Source organism: Sebastes fasciatus, chromosome 9 (genome assembly GCF_043250625.1).
Source record: "Sebastes fasciatus isolate fSebFas1 chromosome 9, fSebFas1.pri, whole genome shotgun sequence".
NCBI lineage: Eukaryota > Metazoa > Chordata > Actinopteri > Perciformes > Sebastidae > Sebastes > Sebastes fasciatus.
This window is the reverse complement of record NC_133803.1, coordinates 18,073,480-18,095,348: the sequence shown is the minus strand read 5'-3', so window position 1 is coordinate 18,095,348 and position 21,869 is coordinate 18,073,480. Positions and strand designations below refer to the sequence as shown.

At 37.9% G+C, this 21,869-nt stretch overlaps 1 protein-coding gene across 1 annotated transcript in view; it reads right to left on the bottom strand.

The window, feature by feature from the left end:
• The window catches only part of eys (eyes shut homolog), a 206,291-nt gene that overhangs the window by 6,072 nt on the left and 178,350 nt on the right, over positions 1 to 21,869 (bottom strand). The window contains exons 44-50 of the mRNA XM_074646369.1: positions 15,838 to 16,010; positions 9,891 to 10,073; positions 8,142 to 8,308; positions 6,927 to 7,071; positions 4,794 to 4,968; positions 3,605 to 3,777; positions 3,331 to 3,492 (exon numbers count right to left, since the gene is read on the bottom strand). Coding sequence (XP_074502470.1) covers positions 3,331 to 3,492; positions 3,605 to 3,777; positions 4,794 to 4,968; positions 6,927 to 7,071; positions 8,142 to 8,308; positions 9,891 to 10,073; positions 15,838 to 16,010 — 1,178 coding nt within the window. The remainder of the gene's footprint in view (positions 1 to 3,330; positions 3,493 to 3,604; positions 3,778 to 4,793; positions 4,969 to 6,926; positions 7,072 to 8,141; positions 8,309 to 9,890; positions 10,074 to 15,837; positions 16,011 to 21,869) is intronic.

The window sequence follows — 21,869 nt, the reverse complement described above, 5'->3', positions numbered from 1 at the left end:
GTTCAGTCCCAGCAATCTGCTGAATCTCTCGACTCCTCTTCTGATCGGCGGCAGGGGTCCACTGATAAACACCTGAGCATTCACAGAGCTGACCGTGTTTAGCAGACCAGTAAAGTCCCGTTTCAGCACTTCAGACTGTTGCTTCACAACATCATTCGACCCAATGTGCAATACCACATTTTTCACATTTGGGTGTGCAGTCACAATATCCAGGATTCTTTCTGCCAGATCAGAGACCATATCTTTGGGAAAACAGAGTACTTTGATGTCTTTACTCCACATGCTTTTCACATCTTTAACAGCAGCATCACCCACAATCAGAGTTTGAGTTTGAGGCCCAGTTGATAGCTTTCCCTGTAGCCTTTTACCTTCAGAGTTGCTTTTGGTTCTTACCCTGCTGTGTGAAGAGTTGACATTATCCAGGGCATCAGATCGAGATCCAGGGTCCTGCAACAGTGGAGCAAATCTGTTCTCCAGTTGCAAACTTCTTTGTTGGGGAGGTTTGTTACTCATCCTTCCTTTCACAGTTGTCCACGGTTGGACCTTACTTTGTACAGGGGTTGATGAGGCACTATGCTCGGATGCTAATGCAGGCCAGCCGGTCGCATCATATATCTGAGGGTGCTGGGTTCTGCCTGTAAGTTTTCCTCCCATTTCCCAGGGACATGATTTACGCTTTGGCTTTGCACCAAGAGCGTTCCAGGGAGGACTACTAGTCGATTTATTGCCCTCTTGATTCTTGGTGGTCTTGTTGGTGCTAATTAGCTTTCTATTAGCCTGTTCCAGTTCACTGTTTTGAGTCAGTGGTAGAGTGGTTTCATTCCCACATAGTCCATTCACCTCCGCATTCACTTCGAGCCGGATAATCTTTGTTTCCAGCACTGCTATCTTCTGTAGAAGTTTGTAGTAGTCATCCGTGGAGAAGGGAGGCATCTTGCTGCTGATTAGCTTTAGCCAAGCACCTCGCTCCCGTTCACTATAGTACAGGCTTGTGCTGCTGATAGGCCACGCTCACAAAGTAAAACAGTTTTTAAAATAGTGGTAGCCTTCAGTTTCTTTCATAAATTAAACTCCCAGTGATTTGTAAGTATCCAGGACCCGTTTTCCAAAAATTTAGTAGCGAAAGATAAGCATAGCAATGATAAAAAGAAAGCAAAGCAGAGAGCAACTCAGCGAAGCGTCTGCACAGGAGGAAGAGCAGGAGCATACTATCTTATGGCTTTTTTTTATCTTTTCGACATACTATACTATGACTTATTTTTTCAACATATATACAATGACTTCTTTGAAATTCTATACTGACTTTTTTCAACATACTATTCTGTGATTTATTTTTATTTTTTCGACATACAATACCATGACTTAATTTTCTCGACATACTACGCTTTGACTTTTTTTCGACATACCATATTATGACTTTAAAAAAATGTCAACATACTATATCAGGACTTTTTTTGACGTACTGACTTTAAAAAAAAAAAAATTTACATACTATATGACTTATTTTTTCGACATACTATACTATGACTTTTTTTCGACATGCTATAGTATGACTTTTCTTTTATTTTCGACATATTGTACCATGACTTTTTAGATTTTTTCAACATACTATACTCTGACTTTTTTCAACATACAATACTATGACTTTTTAAAAAAAATTCCACATACTATTCTATGACTTTTTTATTTTTTCCACATACAATATTATGCCTTTTTTTTTTTTCGCAATGTTTAACTAATTTTTTTTTTTACATACTATATACTATGACTTTTTTTTTTTTTAAATTTTCAACATACAATACCATTACTTTTTTAGATTTTTTCGACTTACTATACTATGACTTTTTTAATTTTCTCGACATACTATACTATGACTTTTTAAAAAAAATTTCAACATACTATACCAGGATTTTTTTCCCCGACGTACCATACTATGACTTTATTTTCACAAACTATACTCTGACCTTTTTATTTTTTGTCATACTATACTATGACTTTTTTCGCATACTATACTATGGCCTTTTTTTTTTTTTTTCGATATACTATACTTAAACTTTGTTTTTTAAATATTTTAATAAATATAATATTTCAACATACAATACAATGACTTTTCTTCGACGTACTATACTATGACTTTTTGTCAACATACTATATCATGGCATAATATGTCAAAAATGTTCTAAAAAGTCATAGTATATTATGTCAAAAAAATAAAAAAGGGATAAAGTATGTCGAAAAGTCATATAATATGTAAAAAATTATTATATAAAAATTAATAGTATAAGTTGTCAAAAATGTTTTAAAAAATCATAGAATTTATGTTGAAAAAAAGTCATAGTATAGTATGGCGAAAAAAAAAAAAAAGTCATAGTCTAGTATGTTCAAAAAATTAAAAAAAGTCAAAGTATTGTATGTGGAAAGAAAATCATAGTAAAGTATGTGGAAAAAAGGTCATATGTATGTCCAAAAAATTAAGGACTCATAGTACAGTATGTCAAAAAAATAAAAGTCATTCAATAGTATGTCAAAAAAAAGTCATAGTATATTATTTTCGAAGAAATTTAAAAAGTCATAATATATTATGTCGAAAAAAGTCATGCTATAGAATGTCGGTAAAACTTCAAAGTATAGTCTGTCGAAAAATATTACAAAAACTCATAGTGTAGTATGTTGAAAAAAAGTCGTAGTATAGTATGTCGAAAAAATTTAAAATTCATAATATTGTATGTTGAAAAAAGTTATAGAATATGTCGAAAATGTTTTAAAAAGTCAAAATATAGAACGTAGAAAAAAAAGTCATAGTATAGTATGTTCAAAAAATTTAAAAGTCATAGTATTGTATGTGGAAAAAAAGTCATAGTATGCCGAAAAAATTAAAAAATCATAATATAGTATGTTAAAAAAACAAGTCATAGTATAATATGTCAAAAGAAAGTCAAAGTATAGTATGTTGAAAAAATTAAAAAGTCATAGTGTAGTATGTGGAAAATAATTAAAAAAGTTATGGCATAATATGTCAAAAATGTTCTAAAAAGTCATAGTATATTATGTCAAAAAAATAAAAGTGATAAAGTATGTCGAAAAGTCATATATGTAAAAATAATTATATAAAAATTAATAGTATAAGTTGTCAAAAATGTTTCAAAAAGTCATAGTATATATTCTTTCATTATACTGTAGTAACCAAGAATGACTGGTTTGTATAATGTGTGCAATGGTGGAAGTACATAGAAAATAGTGATCCTGGTTCTTACATGTCAACACACTGACATTCTGCACATTAAACACACTATTTATCATTAGTATAAAGCTGGAATTGAATGTCCTCACCGGCTCTGGCACTGAGATGTTGTGCCATGTAGACAAGGATGCCATCAGGTGATAAAGGCTGGAACTGCAGCTGCAAAACAGTCCTGTGTCTGGTACTCATAGGTGGGAATGACATCCACGAAGACTGGTTACCGCTGAAGAACGGATCACTGATGGTCACAGCTGAACAGGTAAAACAACATAGCAGTTAAATAATTGAATAGTGAAGGTGTTGTCTTATTAAATAAATAAAAAGACACATATAATGATACAGTTAGGGTTCAATGGTGCAAACCTTTCTCGCAGTAGAGTCCCGCAGTCCCCAGGGGGCACTGGCAGGTATATCCATTGGGGAGAGGGATGCAGGTGGAGCCGTGGGCACACAGAGGAGGGGGGCTGTGCTCGACATCACACACAGACACCGTCTCAGAACAGAGTGCTCCCTTCCATCCAAATGGGCACTGGCAACTGCAGACGGACACAGTCAGACACTGAAAAGCTTGTAAACACTGTCATTCCTTTTGGCTATACTTGCACTGTGGAACTGCTTTTCTATAGGTTATTGATGTCTACACTGTAAACAATTGCTGTTAATTTACAGCAGGATTTCAACAGTATTAACCTGTTATTGCTAAAAACAGTGCTTTACTGTTAATACAAAAGAAAACCTGTTAAATTACGCTCATAGGCCGTTTTTTAACTGAACTGTAATGCATTCTTAAAAAACATTTAGCACTTTACTGCTGATCAACTGTCTAAAGTATCATCAGTAGCAGTTTCATGCAGTATTTTTTTAATTCTGGGACCTGATCTGCACATGTGAGGCTTGTACATTGTACATGATTGTAAAATCAGTGAATTAGCTCTGTTCTTCACTCACATGTTGTTATGGTTTGCATTCTGTGCTTGTAGCCAGCTATAGCCAGTAATTTTGGGAAAAGTGTCAACAAGTCTATTATAGCCTTTTTCCTAACAAGTGCCTTTAATTGTATTTACTGTGACTATTCCTATGTCTGTAACCTGCTAAGTCTATTCATCTGGGCAAAAAATTATGTTTATTAAAATGTATGTAAAAAAAATACAACCTAAATAGTGCATTAAAACAAATCAGTAAGATAATGTAAAAGAAAGGGGAAAACAGCTATATAATGTATCTTTAAACAGTAAATTAACTGTAAAAATACTGTGAAATTAATAAAATTATATTTTTCATTAACAGTACAAAGCTGTAAATGTCAGTGACAGTATAATAATGTTAATTTTTACAGTAACATAATGGCAACCCTGCTTCCTGTTCTTTACTGTTCTTTTACTGGGAAATTCTTAACAGTGTTAGAGTCAACAATACATATGGGAATATACACATGACATAACGTTGCTGGGTGCACTCAACTCAAATATAAAGCCAGCATGTGTTATTTATGGAGTGGGAATGATTATAAACAAATCAGAAAGTAATCCGAGTAGTGTTTATTTTCACTTACTAGACAGATGAGCCGGAGTCTATGCAAATCCCTCCGTTTCTGCAGTGAACATGAACACAAGGGGTGACTCCACACTGACCCACGCTGCGCCCGAAGGCTGGACGTCCCGCAGGCTGTCCCAGCACTTGGAACTTTCTGTCTCTTCTTGTGCGAAACTGCACATCAAAAATACACCCTTTTGAAAAGAACAAAACAACACCGTCAGAGGGATATCTTTAATTTCTCTGATAGGGGATTATCACAGAAAACACAGCATTCTTCATTTTCCTTGTGTGAAGATTAATGGTGTGCTCACTAAAATGTGATTAATCTGAGTTTCCCACTCAAATAAGGCCACTTAAAAATGACAACAACTCTCAAAATGTGGGAAGTGTTCAAATTTAAATTCTTTGATGGTTGTTTATTTTATCGAGTGAAACCACAGGGTTTTATATTAAGTATACATGCAAGTCTTTATTGGATGTTAACTCTTGAATTTGATGGAACACAATCTCTGCGTTTCACATCCGAGATGTCCAAGTTTTTTAAATCTACGTTTTTTTTCCCCCTCCTGTCATCATGCATCTGCCTCATAATATTTGCTTTTTGCTTTTCACAATGCAATTTTATCAGGACAATATTTGCTTTGGCCTGTACCTGCAGAGCACAGGGCCTTCTATAAATATAAGGCCTGAGCACAAGCCATGTAGTCACATGCAGACTCCCGTCTCTCTGCTGCATTAGTCATTGGCATAAACAGGATGCAGGGGAAATGTCATGCTCATTCATGAATATTCATGGCATGATGCTGTCTTCTTGGCAGACTCGAGTGGTGGTTGCGGTGCTGCAAACATAGACCGTCGAAAAAGCGAAGCAGATTCATAAGGAAGATTACAGAAGGTGGTTATTTTTGTTTTAGCTGCACTCACTGACTCTGAAACCAGAGGTAGCATTAATACCCGTCAGAGAAGAAACTGACCTTGAAATGTGCAGTAAATTTGGTTTTGCAGAAAAACATTTTCTTACAAAAAATTCCTGTGGCAATCTTTAAAAATACTTAAAAAAAAAAAAATGACTGGGGTTCAAAAGGTAAATGACCCTCAAGATCTTTTCGCGAGTCTGATAAAAATATCTGCATCAAAGCAGCATGAGATCAGTTCTTTTAATAGACAAGCTCGACAAACAGAAACTTCCCAGTTTCTTGTTATTTGATCAACAACTCAAATTGAGTAACTGATTTTTTTTTTTTTTTTTTTTACCCAGCAGCCACTTTACCTCCTCTGCCACCTTTCCACAGGGGAGTGTGGATCTGTTGATAACTGGGAGTGAAGTGCATTATCAGTGTGTTCACTGCCAGCCATCATGATTAGGGCTCGAGGAAGGTCACACAGATCTGATTAGACGCTCATGAGTTCTCATTACATCCTGAGCAAAAAGGTTATGGTGCCACCGGTGTCGCCTGACTCAGGGAGAGGAGTATGACAGTCTGATACAGCATGGGCAAACTGATGCTTCACCATGGCTGATTTGATTTTAGATGGTTTATTTGGCGAGCAGAAAAATGAATTATATGATGACAAATAGGCAAACACGCGAAAATCGCTCCAGTTTTTAAATATAAAAAAGCACTTGTTCACCTCAAATGGATCTGCCATGACATTTTATAATAACAAGCTTCATTGCTGTAGTGCAGAGACTGCTGAATATGGTTATGATGATATTCATAGCTGTTGTCATCATTACGGTTATGGCAATTTTGCTCCACGGCTCCGCACATTAGCGGGCACAATGAATGCTCTCCAGAATACATTCCTACATGGGGGTCACCTGAGAGAAAGCATAAATGATGTTGATGATGACAAAGATGATTTGTCTGGCGCCCTTGTTCGAGTGACTTATCAACAGCGGAATGGATTTGCAATGACGCAAAACTGTACAGCGGTGGGAAGTGATTAAAGGGTGCAGATACAATCAACCTCAAAGTTCTGTTCTGGCCTCATACTGCAATCCGAGCCTGTAACTCCCTTTTTTCATTACACACCTTCCCTCCCTCTGCTTACAAAGAGCCAGGAATCCTGGGAGAAGCTCCAAGCCCCAGTGCTATTACTCCAGACAGCAGTGTGTTGGGTTGTAATAAAGCTGTAGCAGCCTTACCCTGAAAGCCATGACGGAACCTGGATCCAAGTGGCAGTAGTTCAGGAGTGTACTCATTATATCCACCAACAAAGAGCTGGTTGAAAACATTGAGGCCCAGCAGGGGTCCTGGAGTGGATCCAGTTCTGTTACGTTGTCCGTCAACCTGAGAAAGACATAGTAAAATGTCAAAACTAGAGTCTTGCATCTGTAGGCGGCAGTGTGGGAGCACAGTTCATTTAAAAAATGTGTCAAAGTTGACAAAAATACGACATTGGATTGAGCACTGGCAGTGTCCACTTATTAGCCACAGTAGCTACCCATGCTTTTGAACAGATAGTCCCTTGCTGACTCGATAGCATCTCACTGTTGCCACAGATTTTTTCAGCCACACTTAGATGATGTGAACATCCTTTTCCTGATCACTGGACCAAAATGATTGGTTGGTGCAAAGAAACCCGATGTGTTCCCAGAAAACAGTCACCTCACTATAACACCATTTACAAGCCTACCACCACCAACACCGAGCAGGATAGATCTATAGTGTTTGTGTGTTTATGTACACAGTGCAATATATAAAATATATAAAAACTGTACCTTATACAGTCAGGTGACAAATTAAAGGAAAACAGGTGAATAAATGAGTGAAAAGAGGAGGTCGCTGAGTAGTTTGATGGGATGAAATGAGGGAATATCTATACTTCCTCATTGGGCTGTTATTCATTCTGTACATTAGTTTATCGTTATATGCCTCTATATGCAATTTTGTTGCTGTTTGCACTATCTGGTTAGATGCTGAACTATGACGTTGTACGGGTACTGTGTGCAATGACAATACAGGGCGGATCTAATCTAATAATAAAAAAAAAAGAAAGATGAATCAATCTGTGACACCTTATCACAGGTCATGGTTTTAAGCAGTTCAACTGAATCATTTTCCTTCTGAGATTGATTCATTTGAAGGATTTGTAGAAGTCTGAAGACCTTGAATCATTCAGTGTTTCACAAGAAAATGTCTAGATACAGATACAAGTCAGAACAAAATAGCATAGAACCATTCTTAGACAAAATGTTTGACTTTGGGACCCCCTTGACTGGTCCTGACCCCCAGGTTGGGATTATGACTATTATAAAAGAATAGTGTTTGGAGCATTGAAGTTGGCTCGTGGTGGCCCAACACCTTACTGTACAACTTGGTTTCTACAAAAATTACACTTTTTTTTAACACCAAATCACCTTCAGCCATCCGGTTTTCTTGGACCGACCAAATGTGACGGTGTGAATGTTGATCTGGGGGTTTAGTCGATCACTGGCTATGGCTGCTACACCTGATCCAAGGTTGAATTTATGTACAACTCTGCCATTTCGTAGTCCCAAAACGAGGAAGTCATCACCATCATTGCCTGGAAAACACAGTTTGTCGCAAGCAAAGCAGACATTAGTACAGTATATGTATGTATGTATATGTAAATAAATAACATCCTGCTGAACATTCTCAAAACCGACCTCAACAGGAAAAAAGTATTCTTCTTTCATTAAAGGGAACCTATTATGCCTTTGTGCTTCTTCCCATTCCTTCAGTGCATTATATAGTTTTTTGTGCATGTAAAAGGTCTGCAAAGTTACAAAGCCCAAAGTCAACGCCAAAGGGAGTTACTCTTCCCCACAGAAACATTGCTCCTGAACAGTCTGCAACCCCTTGCTTGAGTCCCACCTTTTCTTCCGTAACGTAGTGATGTCACTAAGTAATACATTTGCATAGCAGCTAGTTTGGCACGCCCTCAAACAAAGCTAGTTAGAGCGGAGCTGAAACGGAGTCCAAAGAGGTTTGGTTGACCAATCACAACAGTGGGCCAGCTGACCAATCAGAGCAGACTGGGCTTTCCGGGAGGGCGGGTCAGGAGCTCAAACAGAGCGTTTCAGACAGAGGGTGAAAAGAGGTGCTGCAGCACAGGCGGTATGAGAAAAACAAAGCGTTTTTTTGAACATTAAAGCATGTAAACACGTTCTAGTAGAAACTACAAATACAAGTATGCACTTGAAAATAAGCGTAATAGGTCCTCTTTAAAAACACATTAACACTACCTCTATTACAAAAATAAATTCTCTATTTGTTTGCTTTCAGACTAAATTTAGTATTGTTTTATATTTTGCCTGTCTCCTTGTTTAATTCCATGTAACTTGCTCACTGCAATCCAATAATTAAAGATGCCACTTCACTAAACCAATTATCATACAAATTGTTCACATTCCATCTATTCTTATATTGTGCCTTTGAATTTGTACCATTTCAAACAGTGCTGCTCTCTCTCCTGACACGTGTTTCATTATTCCGATTGTTTTGTTTGCCTCCACCATGATGACTTGTACTCTCAAGAGAAAACAAGTGCAGAACATCCACAAGAAGATCTTTTATTTTTTTAAATTTTTATTATTATTCTTCGTTTGATGAAATATGCCATTGACAATGACACGGCGGTTACCTGCAACCAAATCTGACCCCACAGAAAGGAGATCCTAATTTAAAGTGATGGCTGCTGACAGCATCACATCGCACCTACATCTCAAAGTCTGTTTAATGCAATTAAGGCTGATACTTTTGAGATGCTCGGTTCACATGTTCCTTTTTATGCTTGCAATGCCAACATGCTCTTTTGAAAGTCAAGAACAATAACAGTTTAGCTGGATATCAACTAATTATTGGACTGCATGGAAGACTCATTATTAATGTCTCAAAATCTGCCAAGAAAGAAAATCCTTAGGGAATCCTCTTGATTAGAGGACCTCAGAGGAGAGTGGAAATCTATTAGATAGCACATTACCATACACAGTGGGTGAAATCCCTCACAACAGTTCTTTTAAAATCCTTAATGAAGTTTGACAACTAAAATCCAACTAAGGAGACATCTCGAAACACTTTTCCTCTTTTCATTTGACCGTCAGGATGGTTTTAAATTGCTGTGCGGGTGTCTAGATTGAGCTCACCTTGTCCTTTATGCCCAGCGAACAGTATCAGGTTGTCTTTCACAGCAGATGAATTATTGGCGAGTGTGAACTTCAGCTTGAACTCGTAGAAGAAACTGAGGCTCGGGATGGAGGAATACGCCACAAAGGACGTGTAACCAAACTCATCAATTCCACTGAATCTGGCACGAGTGATATTGATGGCTGCAAAACAAACACATTCATTTATTTCATATTAAAATGTGACGAGTGTTAGCTGTTATCTTTGTGTGTGTGTGTGTGGTTTGTATTGAACAGGTCTTATTCATCATCTCCCTCACAGGTTACCAAAAGATGGCACTATTGCTACACATTACACTCCAAGGGTTAGTGAAATATTTTCCTTTCTGAATGCTATTAGATGATGACCTGTTTTCAAACACTATCACCCCTTCAGTCCTTTTCTATTTTCATTAGTAGCTGTTTAGGAAGGAGTTCTGGCAAGCATGCATTGCTTCATACCCAATGTTCACGAGGGTAGCACAATAATCCCAGTGATATTCAATTACAATCTCAAGTTTACTTATTCAGAATGCATGGCTGATTCAATAATGCTCTCTTGTATTCCATCTCGGCGTACCCATCCACTTGATTTTACACTGGGGACTCAATGTAAATTTCCCCCACGCTCATTCAAAATTACACGCCGCTGTGTTTTTTGTTTACACAGCAGTGAGGATTTAAGCAAAAAAAACAACAAAAAAAAAACCTGCTCTTCTTCAACACCTTGCATATTCTTCTGCAGCCCCAGGCGATGGCTAAGAGGGGTTCAGAGCTTCCTTCTGCAACTGCCCTCAGCTCTGTTTGGCTGCTAAATTATTAATAAAGCTGGAAAATGCTTCTGTTATCATCTGTAGTCTGGTAGAGCTGCTTTTGCCTATTGTTTCACTGAATGGCCTCAGTGTTACATCGACATCTAGCTGTGCTGTGCGTTTGATTTGATCATGCACAATGATCATCTTTTCCCGTAATATCAACTGAGCTCAGACCAGATACAAACATGACAGCCATTATTGCAAAATTAAATGACCTTGAGTGTGTTTTGTAGGAGGCTATTTGCTCTGTTCATGGACGAATTACCCTCGAGCCTACTGTACAAATGAATTAAGTGTCCGAACTGATCTAAACTGATACTTGCTAATTTTAGATGACCAGGAATGAATACAAAATTATGTTATAACAAATGTGATATGAAACTATTCTGTTAGTCAGTAATTGTTTCATATTGAATCATATTTGATATTTCACAATTTGTTATCAAAACTGATTTATTTCTAAACTTAATTTGAGTGCCTATCAGTATCTGTGTCATATTACTTATGTGCAAGCAGCGCACGAAATATCATGAACTGTACCAAGAAAAAACTGCTTTAGTTTCTAACTTTGAGAAGGTCATATTGTTCAAATGTTTGCTGAGACTGTCTTAACTTGAAGCCCAAGTTTGTAATGTTGCTATATTAAAAGGTCTTATTGATAACATTTTTATGTAGATTAATATTTAAAGAAATAACAATAATACATCTACAGAGTTTTTAAAAAGGTACTGAATAGAAGTATAGCTTTCCCTGAAAAAAATGATTGTGAATTAATCATTTAAAAAATGTTGACAGGTCCAAAATGAATGTTTTGTTTATCTCTGTGGAATATATCTGACGTACATACTATTGCTCAAACATACTATTAACAAAGAAGCTTATTGACTGCCTCCATGAAATGCATCCATCTATAGATTATAATGCCACACCGTCAAATAATATCCTGTAGCATTTCCACTTTGCTGCAGTATTTGTGTAATGTGGTGCAGAAGAAAAACAGAATGTCATGCAGCACGAGATCGTGAAATGCATTCTGACAAAAACTGCATGTATATGGTACGCATCTTAGCTGCCACAGAGCAGCTGGGAAAACAACAACTCTCCTGAGTTAGAGATACTGTGCACTATTATATATTCTTCAATCTCGGCACAATGCAAGTTGAACAGAAACGTCACAAAATCAATACTTGACTGAAGTTCTGATGCTGAATAATGCTGCACAGTGTTTAAGCACGAATGTTAAAACCACTGGAAATGGATTGTATGAAATGTATCTATGAAAATGTGATGTACTAAAAAAAGATTGCATTACATAACTGTATGTCTACACTTGGCTGCTGTTTGTCTGTTTATTTTAAGACTGTGTTACAACCAGTGGTGGTATTATTTTTCTTGCTTTGTGCACTTACACCTGTCACTTAACACATCCGTCCTTGACATGTTGAAATTAAAATGATAATCATTATAAATTGCAAACAAAAGATAACATTTAAGACAAATAAACTATAACTAGATTTGAGAAACAAGAAGTTCTAGTACTGTACTAGTAGTACTGTACTAACATGAATCTTTTAACGAGGGGTATATAGGCAACGTGTACACAAAGGTAGACCATTAGTAATTCTGAGTGAAGTCATTTTAAATATGCATTAATGTTTCATGAGCTCGACTCTTAAAGCATTCCAGCATCAATAACACTTTCTAGTCGTCCCTTTCCTGCTTGTTCATAGACCAACCTTATCTATTAAAGTGCACATGGGAACTGAACTGAAAATCTTCTATATAGAGAAAACATTTTGCTCTTTCATGTTTACTGCTGGACAAACAACTTTAGCATTTTCTCATATAAAAAGACAACTACCATGCTATCCCTGTGCAGTATTTAACTAAGGGTACCTCATGAGGAAAAGTGCACCAAGTACAAAAAAGCGCAGAGAGGCAGGGGACCTTAGGAGTGATCAGTTTTGACTCTGATCTTATCTGATGTTATCGGGATTAAATTCAAATGTCAGCCATATACTTAGTTTGACACTAGAAGGTTAGATTACTCTGTTTGTGATGTGGGTGCAGAGAGTCTGTTGGGGCTGTGGCAAGCTGAGCGACTTATATGCCAAGCACCCTGCTGCTCCTACAGTCAATTTAGTCGAGCAAAACCCTTTGTTTCTGAGAACCACAATCTGTGAGGCCTCCCTCTCACTTATGGTAATACTGTTTGCAATCATAGAAAAGAGCGTAAAGCAGCCCTTGAACCAGTATAAAAACAGAAAATTCCCATGTTCTATAACTTTTTGGGTATCATGAATTACCTATTAGCTTTTTGTGACTGCTGTATTTACCATATTTTGTATGTATGCGCTAATGTGCACACGCCGTAGGCATTTTCACCAGGATGGCTAACTTGGTGCACCTGTGACACACATTGGGTGGGATCAGAAAGAATCATAAGAATTATTACGGATGGGTGCATTAGAGATGTGACAATCATGGCCTATCACATTCACTACTTTCACCCCCTCACAGTCGTCATGACGCACTGACAGTTTGGGAGTCCCGTAGAGAGTTTTCCTCAGAGAAAACTTATTGTTGTGTGGGACTTGGCATGGAAATTGTTTTCAAACGTGTCATTTTGAATCTGAACAGCCTCTATGACATCATGTTGCTCACCACAGCCACACCTGTAAGCTATTATAATAATATAATGTGGAGCTCAGACAACATTTTAGCCAAGATGGAGACACCGGGTGAAAGACTGACAGGAACGGATGGTCCTGAGGGAGTTATAAGCGGAGCAAGAAGGTTTAAGTGATTGAGTATTTTTTGCCTACATGGCTGTTGATGTGCAGAAGGAACTGTGTAGAATTATTAATCAAAATGACACGTTTGATGTGCGCATAAGCGTGGGGGGGTTCTGTGGTTATTTTATTAAATGTAACCAGTGTATCTGCCGTGCGTAACTGTGGCTTGACAGCGCGCAATATACTAAAGTTAGAGACTACAGCAGGGAGAGCTGTGCTGGCCCTCTGTATATACACTTATCTTGTGTACACAAATTAGTAAATTGCTTCGACATATAGGCTCTATTTTTTTCTCTCTATGGCCACTCCCGGGCTTCGTAATAGGCTAATGAATGGCATGGAACATGATAAACGTCTACTTAAGCATAATGTTGTTATTATTATTTTAATTGTGGTGAAAACCGGGACAATTGAGTGTTTTACAGATATTTGTCGGTACACGGGACACCCAGCTTGAGACTGGGACAATCTCCATAGACTGTATATTAGTCAAGTGGACATAGTCACCGTGACATCACCCACTGGTTTGTGTACTGCCGTTTTGAAGCCTGGAATTTGTAATTTTTTGCCGTTGCCATCTCGTCACCACAAAGGTTTTAATTAACTTTCATGAACAGAAAGCACACTGTGAAAGGTTTAAAGATAAAGACAACACGGACAACTCCCAGACCGGACAACGCTGTGGTAGCAACCTGTAAATCGCCAGGTTGCCACACCCCTAAAGCATCCCCTGCTTAATGGTCCATTTAACTCTAAATGGGACCATAATTTACTAAATGAACATCATGCTATATTGAAGAATACTTTAAACTAGCAATTGAGACCATAAACTCATGTTTAAAATGTTTACTGAGGTAATAAACCAAGTGAGAAGTAGGGTCATTTTCTCATAGATTCTATACAATCAGACTTCTTCTTGCAACCAGAGTCACCCCCTGCTGGCTGTTAGAAAGAATGCAGGTTTAAGGCACTTCCGCATTGGCTTCACTTCTCATACCCGAAGGTTGCCCAATGACAATCCTTGACAAACCGGGACATCTGGTCCCCTTAAGTTAAATGCTAATGTCAGCATGCTAGCATACAGTAGTCACAATGACAATACTAACATGCTGATATTTACACAGGTACGTGCACCATTGTCATTATTTTAGTTTAGCATGTTTGTAAGCTGACATTTATTAATTAGCATTAAAAACAAATAGGAATGTCCGTTTTAAAGTATTTGGTCATTAACCAAAGTATTGGACAAAAATAAACATTTCGACCTGTTAATGGTGCTAGGGGAAAAAGTCAGGGGATCACCAAAGTCAGAGGGACCCATACTCTGGGGATGTCTGAACAGAATTTCATGGAAATCTATCCAAATGTTCTTGAGATATTTCAGCCTGGACCAACCCATTGACATTGCTGTCCCTAGAGCCATGATGCCAGCTTGGCTAGAAATACAGCATGTTTTTTATAGCCAAATACAACTCAAGTTGTCCAGTATAAGGCGTTAATGTATTTTGTTAATCAGTGGTCCTTCAACAACTGCAGTTTGTACTCTAGCTATAGCTTTTTCAATGTCTTGGCTCAGGGGGAGACTATATACAGCATAACACCTGTTTTTGTGTTTCAATATAACACAACACAGAGCCCGTCACTGATCTGTCTTTCTGTTTCTGTTGTTGATAATTGCACAACTATTATAAACTGATCTGAACAAGAGTCAAAATGGTAATAGCTCAGAAATCATCATTGGTGTTGGTAAGCCAGTCAGCATTGTATAACCCTTGATCAAATCACTTTTTTTATTATAGCTGTGGCATTGTGTGATAGAAATAGAAAGCTATTGTTACTAGCGTATTGTGTTATAAGGTAGCTTATGATGAAATGGAAAATAAGTGACCCACAGACAGGCAGAAGTAACAGCAAGCCTGCTTATTAACATTCTGGTAATGTGAGAGCACATCAACACCCTGCTATACAGCAGAGGCCTGACATTTATGGAAAAAGTTGTTAAGAAAAGTTGCTTTGAGTCACACTGCTGAAATCACAGTCGTTGGGAAACAAGATCTTGTGAACTAAAAAGAAACTTTTTGGAATATTCTGCAAAGCGGCCATGAGTTTTGCCTCGATTATCTGACTATTGCTGGAGGAAGATGTTTCTGCCTTTTCAGCACAATCTAGTTTCATTAATCCCGTAACTTAACAAGAAGCTCTCATTTCACCAACTGCTTAGGGCTCTCATTCACCAACTGTTTGCAGATCAGCCTCTTAATAAAGCTGCTAAATCTACGCCGCATTGATCTGCGCAGAGCTGTTCTTTGCAACACTTACGTTCCTCACACAGTAGACCTTGTCTTCCGTAGGGGCAGAGACATACGGCCTCCAACGGCGACTTTGGGATGCATGTGGCTCCGTGACCGCAGGGGTCGCGCTCACAAGCGTTGAACTGGCACAGCCGGCCTGTGTAGAGCGGGGGGCACTCGCAGAACCAGTCCTCAGCATCACTAAACGTGTAGACATAGAGGGAGACATCATTAGGCCAGAGGTGAAAATGGACCATGACATTGCAGCATGTCCAGATGCTTTACAAGCTCACACAGTGGCCTACAGAACACACGGGGAGATAATGATAAAAAAAAACAGGATGCATTTGAAAAGATTTTGAGAGCAAATGTGTCCAGCATGATGGAACAGTGATACTGTATATGAACTCTGCTGAAACACAAGCATTTGAGTGAACGTGTAGTAGATGGTGGTGAAGAAAAATAAGAATCTTGTTGTGGTTTTATTCATTTTAGCAGCGACTGCAGAGGCAGAAATTGCTTCACGTGTCTTTCGGTAAAGGTAAACACACGCACCTTGAAAAATAACAGCAGAAAGCACATGATTAGTAGCGTGTCAGAAAACAAGATTTTCTAAGTCGTCTTTCCTCCATTCATATGCGTGCGCTTCCTCTCCAGGCAAGAAGAGGAGGGTGATCTAGCATGCAAAGTAATATCCAGACAAGGACTTAATAAAATGCACTAAGATGAGCACAACCTTGAAAGGTATAATATCAGATAGAGGAAGCATTGGTGGGGTTTCAAATCTATAAATTAATAATGTGTTTGGAGCAGCAGCACTGCAGGATGCATTTTGCCTCACGAGAAACTGGCTTCTTCAAATGAAATATTTACATTCTGTCACCGAAGTTGAGCATTGTTAGATATGACTGTATTGAAGTACAAAAGGATGTTGTATAATGCAGTGGTGTATGATTATTAACAGGCTGCTAATGTCAATTTCGAGACATTTTAAGGGACGATACACCGCGACACACTGTCGCTGTCAATTGTGATCGTTATTTTCAAAATAACACTCCCAGATGAAAATTGTCGTGCGTTCAAAAGAACAAGCTTTTGTTATTTGTATAATCTTTGACAACCTGCAAAAGGGGGAATCAGATGTGTAATGGAGCACCTCCCGGTGCAGCCTCCATGTTTCAGTGCTTTGAGTGCTGCTAATTTGTCCCCTGCATTGTCAGTTAGTGTCTTTTTTTAAATGTTGGTGACACACAAATTGCGTGGGTTTTCCTCCAGATGCTCCAGTTTCCTCCCACAGTCAAAGATGCAGGATAGCTAAATTGCTGGTGGGTGTGAATGTAAGTGTGAATATGTTTGTCTGTCTGCTGTGAAACAAAAAGATAGACGGATACACAAATTAAATAGTTTCTTCTAATTGCAGCAAACTTTTTCACAGATGATTTCTTACATAACAAAAATGTAACTGACTTTACAGGTTAGATACTATAGATATGTAACATTAAATCACGTTCACAAATTCTCAATCTAATGTGTCGATTATTTTCTCAATTAATCGATTAGTTGTTTGGTCTATAAAATGTCAGAAAATGGTGAAAAATGTCAATCAGTGTTTCCCAGAGCCCAAGATGACGTAAAATTTTGTCCACAACTCAAAGATATTCAGTTTACTGTCATAGAGGAGTAAAGAAACAAGAACATATTCACATTTAAGAGGCTGGAATCAGAGAATTTCGACTTTTTTCCTTTAAAAACATAATTGGTAATTGATTAAAGTGGCAGTAGGCAGAATATTTTTGGCATCATTCGGCAAAAATTCCATAATAACCTTTCAGCATATTGTAATTCAAGTGTTCTGAGAGAAAACTAGACTTCTGAACCTCCTCATGGCTCTGTTTTCAGACTTTAGAAAATCTAGCCCGTGACGGGAGACTTTGACCAATCACAGGTAATTTTATTGAGAGAGCGTTCCTATTGGCTGTGCTCTGGTCATGTGACCAGAACTTGGCGTTCCTTCACCAGATTTAACAATGGCGGCAGCGTCACAAACTTTCTCATTTTACAGCTAAACCGTACACTACAAGATGATTCTGAAAACATTTGAGGTGAAAAATAGGCATTAACGTAACATAATATTGTCAGCTTTAATTGTTGCAGCTTTAAAATAATCACACAAAACCATGCAACAATATTTACCTCGAAACAATTTGCTAACTTCATTGGGTAAACAACAATCTCCAGGTGTGTTGAAAGCAGCGTACAATTAATAGTACGGAGATGAATCAGTTGGGCATGAAGTTTTGCCTGAATGTTTGTATTTGCACGAGATACAAATATTTTTGTGTCCTCATAGAACAATTTTGATCCTCAAACGAATAGACCACATGTACCGTATAATATAAGGGAAGACTAAACCAATAAAGATGAATTGTCGGATGACTTGTATATGAGCACTAAAAACAGGCAGCTGATATTTCTGGCTCCAAAAAGGTAAAGTGTGGATAGAGGAGGCGAAGGAGCTCAGTTGAAAACACTTGAGTTTTAATTGGCCTAATCAAAGAAACGCAATGTGTGGGGTGACAAAAGGTTATTTTAATTTGGCTGAGGCAATCACTTTTGATTATGTAATTGTTGTAATGTTTGCAGACTAGTTTGAATATATTTATCACAAATGCATGAAGTTGGTGCTAGCCATATCTCACGCCATTTAAAGACTGCACCGCTGCAGCACACGGACTGGATGAATTATTAAGGGAAACTACATTTTTAATCTAATGAGTACCAGATACAATTATGAATAATTGACCGGTCAGCTTATGATATCCCTACGAGCAAGAACAATAAGCTGTTTGGCCATATGCATTTCTCAAATTTCGTCCCTTGTAAGTCATTTACAGAGCACTTCTTTTCAAGTGTTTGTTGGTATGGAAATACACTTCTACAGTAAGGCCCTGATGAGGCTCTGCTGCCATGGCAGTCTTCAGTTCTCAGGATGAAAGCGTTTAGCCCACTTCATCCTTTGTTAAAATAAAAAGGACCACTGGGTTTAGCTGATATTATTTATAGAGAAGAACTGCTTTGGTACTGAAACGCCATTTGCTTTCCAGTACTGTAAACAGCCAATTGGACACCGTTATGCTAGAGACACTGTGATCCTTAGTGGGTGGGAGGGAAAAATCATTTGAAAGACGACTGGTTGCTCAATCAATTATTTGTCATTTGAATTGCAATGTGAGCAGAGGGATGAAGTGGAATTTACACATGGCATTCACCTGACGCACTCAGGCTCCTGTTTTAGCAGACGGCTGTTCGATATTTCCCTGGCCTCTTCCAGGCACCCTTGCAAACGTTTCCTTGGCGGTAGAGAGGGGTGATGTCTGTTAAGCCTCCATCACAGTTTCCTTTGAAACATACTGCCATAGAAAATAATTCTTTAGATGGTACTTGAAAAAAAAAGCCTTATAGAAAGGAGGCATAAAGCGTGAGGGAACTTTTCTCAAGGGATCAGATAATGTTTTCTAAAAGGTCCAACCTAGAACACACTGCACTCTGCAGAACGCTGTGTTTTTCTGTAACACTTTTAAAGTTATTTTCACATGTTTATGCCCCACACTTTTCAAATGTACCAGTGTATTCATTCAAGGTATTTACTTTACATTTCTAAAGTCCTGAAAAAGAAAAAGAAATACCATACCTTACAGAACACTGCCCTTAAATAAACTGCATTGCCTCCATGTCTCAAAAATAAAGTTGTGTTACAATGATTTAACATTTCTTCACTTGTGCAGGTTCAGACAGATGAATTCATAGAAAATGATTAAAACTAATGGATCCGCACACCAAATAGCTCCCGTTAGACCGATTTGTATTGCTGTAATGTTTCGAGCACCAGGCTAATCCTCAGATTTCTTTTCATACAAGATAATAACGTCTATTTGCTTCAGACTTGAGTAAGAATCAGCCGTCGGTTTTCTGAAATATTTTCTCCGTGGAGACAAAACCTGTCCTCTACTTAGACTGCATGCTGTGATGTAGCACAATCACTGGTCTCCTCTCTCACTAACTCACCAGCAAGCTGTCGTCGGGCCAAATGTTCCACCTACTTCTATGAACCAGCCATAGCATTTGCAAAGACGAAAATAAGGCAACATGTTGAGCTGCGTTGTTGTTGGAAGCACAACTGAAATCGTGTGTAAAAGGTGGAAGGAGACAAAAAAAACCCAGCTCAAACAATCGCTGACATGACGACGGGATGAGAGCTAAAAAATAAGTCTGAAAGGAAATACTGCTATTAAGTGAGCAGTGGTGCGCATACTGAAGACTGGCTTGTGGTGGATGAATAAAATAACATGCTGTTTTAGTCTAGACTGCTGTGGAGACTTCACTGTAGAGAACAGATTTCAGAACAGAATAATTATTTTGCGCCTTATGTCTAATTATGATATTTATATTGCAGTAAAGACATTTCTGCAGATAGCTGTACTGTTTGTCTACTGGTTACATACAGTATAATTACCATTGTAGAGTCTTGCACATTTGCATAAGGCAGATGCTATTACAGTAGCACCCAGGTATAAGTAGCAAACAATGCTATTTTCACCCGACCCGGGCACACATTAGATACCGTATGTGTATATGTACTAGATGTATATTTTTCCTAAACCTAACTAAGTAGTTTTGTTGCCTAAATCTAACCAAACTGCGACTGAAAACTGAAAATAATATTTAAAAAAACAGAAAATAATAAGTAATCTAAGGGAAAACCTAACTATCTCTATTTTATTGTCATAATTTTAATGTCTCTACCAAAGTGGCCTGTGTTGAACAATAACATTATTATAAATATGCATACTATTATAACTATTTACTTACTTAGTTATTTATTTATTAAAATAATTTGCCCCGGCTGCTTCCCAGAGGAGCACAGAGTGAGAGATGGACATAAATGGAAGTTAGAAAAATCCAACACACAGATTTTGAGATCAATCTCAAAGGCTTTCATGTCAAGGACCTCCAAAATCGATAGCCGGTTGTTTGGGAACAGAGACGTTAATACATCCACCACGGTACAGGCTTACAGCATACAGCCCATGTGTGTATTATAAGATAATAAAAGTGATGAATTACAGCCAATATATCCATTATTACAGCCGCATACAGCCAGCAGGAAGCTGGCAGAAGCTGATATTGTCATATGAGCGTGCAGGGCGCTGCACATTCATTATGTTGAGGAAAATAACTCTGGATTTGGCTATTAGAAAATTTTACAACTTTTAGGACATGCTGTAATGATTTAAATGAGGGGCATTTAAGTGTTCGTACTGGGAAGTTGACTATCCCCTGATTAACAGACGTCTCTTTATACATTCATGGCTATGGACTAATTGGCGTTTACAGTCCGAAATGGCGGCAGCGCTACCGCAGCGCCATCTAGCGGCCGTTGTCAAAAAAGCACTAGAGTTTTGCCTCTTTGCTTCTGTGCTCTTTGGTGAAAGTCCCGAGTTTGACCCATTCATCCACCACAACCTACTCCATGCACCTACTTTGTCGCTCTTTATATTACTACTAGTATTACTACTACTACTATTACATTTTTCTGCTAGAAAGGGCTTTCTAATTAACTGTTGTTAAATAAAGTAGCATATTCAACTATCTGCTATGTGACTATTCTCACCCAGGTGCAAATAAACACTGTTTGTATAATAATTACAAGATTTGGATTTAACTGAGGTCACAAAATAATTATTTTTCACCTTGTGTCTAACTATATTACTTATTTTGCAGTAGAGAAATTAGATTTCTGCAGATACAGTAGCTCTACTGTATGTACTGATTACATATAATTACCATTGTAGAGTCTTGACATTTGTATAATAATTACACGGTTTGGGTTTAACTGAGGTTAAATGAATGAAATGAATTTTGAGATATAATTACAAACTCAGACTTGTTATCGCTAATACAGTGTTACATAAAATTCAAAACCAAACAGTCTCCACAGTATACGTCTCCCATTCGCAACTTCAAATAAACAATCAGATGTGCTATTCTAGAGGCCTTATT